The sequence below is a fragment of the Phalaenopsis equestris genome, unplaced genomic scaffold, assembly GCF_001263595.1.
Source record: "Phalaenopsis equestris unplaced genomic scaffold, ASM126359v1 Scaffold225800, whole genome shotgun sequence".
NCBI lineage: Eukaryota > Viridiplantae > Streptophyta > Magnoliopsida > Asparagales > Orchidaceae > Phalaenopsis > Phalaenopsis equestris.
In genome coordinates, this window is record NW_018243834.1 from 1 (window position 1) to 2,607 (window position 2,607).

General features: G+C 42.3%; 1 protein-coding gene across 1 annotated transcript; it reads right to left on the bottom strand.

Moving 5' to 3' along the window:
* Positions 1–8: 8 nt before the first annotated feature.
* Positions 9–1,302, bottom strand: LOC110037844 (polygalacturonase 1 beta-like protein 1; the record flags this gene model as incomplete). The annotated part of the gene is given in 2 exon segments (XM_020742572.1): positions 9–181; positions 184–1,302. Coding segments are annotated over 2 exon segments (1,203 nt in total), but the record flags the coding sequence as incomplete, so codon positions are not given.
* Positions 1,303–2,607: the final 1,305 nt, after the last annotated feature.

Below are 2,607 nucleotides of genomic sequence, written 5' to 3' on the forward strand. Positions count from 1 at the left end.
ATGCCGGTTTTGGCATAGGATTTGAAGCTGGTGTTCTCGGCGAAGAAGTATTCCTTGAATGTGATTAGGTCATTGAAGGAACCCTCACCATAGCCCTTGAAGTTATCGCTGCTGGGATTAGTAGAGTTTCCGTAATTTGTGAAATCGGCGGTTCCTTCGTTGCCACCCTTTTCATATGAGCGAAGAAATTGTCTCCAACGTTTGATTGATCACGATAGCTGTTGAATTTATCGAATCCGACGTTGGTTCCATCGCCGTACGACCGGAAATTGTTCTCCGGCAAATTACCGTTCTCTCCATACGAACTGAAGCTATTGTTTCCTCCATTCCCTTCCTCGCCGTACGACTGGAAATTGTTCTGCGGCACATTCCCGCTCTCTGCATACGAACTAAAGGTATCGTTTACCGCATTCCCTTCCTCGCCGTAATGTGTAAACGTGCTTCCGATCACATTGCTGTTATTCGCATAGGAACTGAAATCAGATGTTCCGCCATTGCCGTTCTTCCCGTAGCTATTGAACGACTGGTTGCCGGCGTTTGTAGTAACGGAATACTGTGAAAAAAGTCCTTCGCGGCCGGCGCTATCTGTGGCGTAATTAGTAAATTTAAGGTCGGGTACATTGGAGGATTCATCGTAGGCGGTGAAATCGTCGGTTCCGAAGGCTGTGTTTGTGCCATAAGAGGTGAAATTTGTGGTGACGACATTGCCATTGGGAGCATAGAAGGAGAACTTGTCATCGTGGCCGGCGGAGTCACGACCGTAGCGGCGAAAGGTGTCGAGGGGTGCGTTGAGGTTATCAGAGTAGTTTTTAAAGGAGGAGAGGCCGTCAGAGGAGCCAGTACCGTAGTTGGTGAAGTTGCTGTTCTGGTAGATGCCGAAGCTGGAGTCGCGGGGGTGGGAGGAGAGGGAAGGGGTGAGGTCTGTGGGGCAGAGTAGACCTGCGGCGGAGCAGAAGGAGGTGAGATGGGAGGAAATAAGTGAAGGATCGGAGGCGGCGAGGTTGAAGAATGTGGTGGCATCGGAGGCTGAAAGAGGGGTGAGTTTGGAGAGTAGGAACGAAGGGTGAGGAAGATTGTTGGGGATTTTGCGGTTCCAATAACGGATTAAGGCTGCTTTTTCGGTGAATGGGTTTGGGGATGGGGAAGTCAAAGCGGGGGATGAAATGAGGAGGAAGAAGAAGAAGAAGAAGAGTAGGAGGAAGGGAGCGGCCATGGAAGGAAGGGGAAATGATTGCTGTGTTGGTGTGTGAGGAGAGGCGATGAATTGGCTATATATCCATATAACATATTATTGATAAGAAACAGGGAAAGTTTAATGCTGTCTCACATAATAGACCGTTTATAATGGAAATGGACTAAATCCTCGCTAAATTCTGTTTTTATTTTAATTTAAATTTAATATCCAATTGAGTTCTCATTATTATACCTCACCCAATTTTTATTCTTTTAATTTAGATAATACGATTTATAATGTACTACTCATTATTTCACATAAATAAATAAATTGTAAAATAATATTTCACGCTCAACAATTATTCCAAAAAAAAAAAAATAGAATGATAATTTTTAAATATGCTATAAATAAGCTCTTATTTTCTCTTTTATCATGTGCCAAAATTTACTAAGCAATAAATTATGTTTCATATATACATTAAAAGAACATTGTCATTGTCGATCCTAAACCCGGATGTGAAATGTATAGGGTTACGTTAGTTAGTCGACAAACAACGTATAATATTTTTAACAAAAAATATTCAAATATTGATTAAAAGTCATCCGGAGCTCTTATTTCAATAAATTTATTGACAGACTCGATGAGAATGATCCAATGATATAAAAACTAGTATAATCTGAATCAGATCAAAGCACGGATCAAATCGTTAGATCACCCTTGGAGGATTTCTGGAGACATTTGAAACGTCAAATGGATGTAGAATTTAGTGAGTTTATACTCGAATCGAGTGTCTCGACAAGACCAATCTAACGAGCCCAAGATTACTCAATTCTGACTTCCTTAAAGCACTCAAATGTTCATCAAACGCTATTTGATCGATGGAAGCTACCTGGATCGTCTAATTAAAATGGTTCATGTTCCTGCATTAATTGCACCCAAAGCACTATAAATAGAGCCTCACCCCTCACATGAGGTGGGAGGCTTAAGAGAGAACTTGAGGCTATGAGAAGGAGTTTATGTCCAACATCATCCCCGTCATCGCAGACCGTCGTCGACCACCGTAGACCGTCGTCGGCCACCACCGACCACTGCTGACCGTCATCAACTGTCGTCGACCGCCGCTAACCATACGCTGTCGGTTGACCTTGTATTTTAGAAAATCTAGTAACTCTTTTCCGTATGTGGGACAAAGAGATTCTGTAATCAACTTATAGTGAATTTTTATAACTGGGCCAGACCCCGTGATTTTTTTCATTTCGGGTTTTCCACATAAAAACTTCTGGTGTCATCACATGTTGATTCTCTTTCATCTGAGTGTGTGTTGAATCCTCATGTAATGCTAAGAAGATAATTCATTACTCTACCGCCGCGGATTTTCTAGCAAGCATTAATTTGGCACTGTTTGTGAGAAAGTTTCAATCCCACAACTAAAG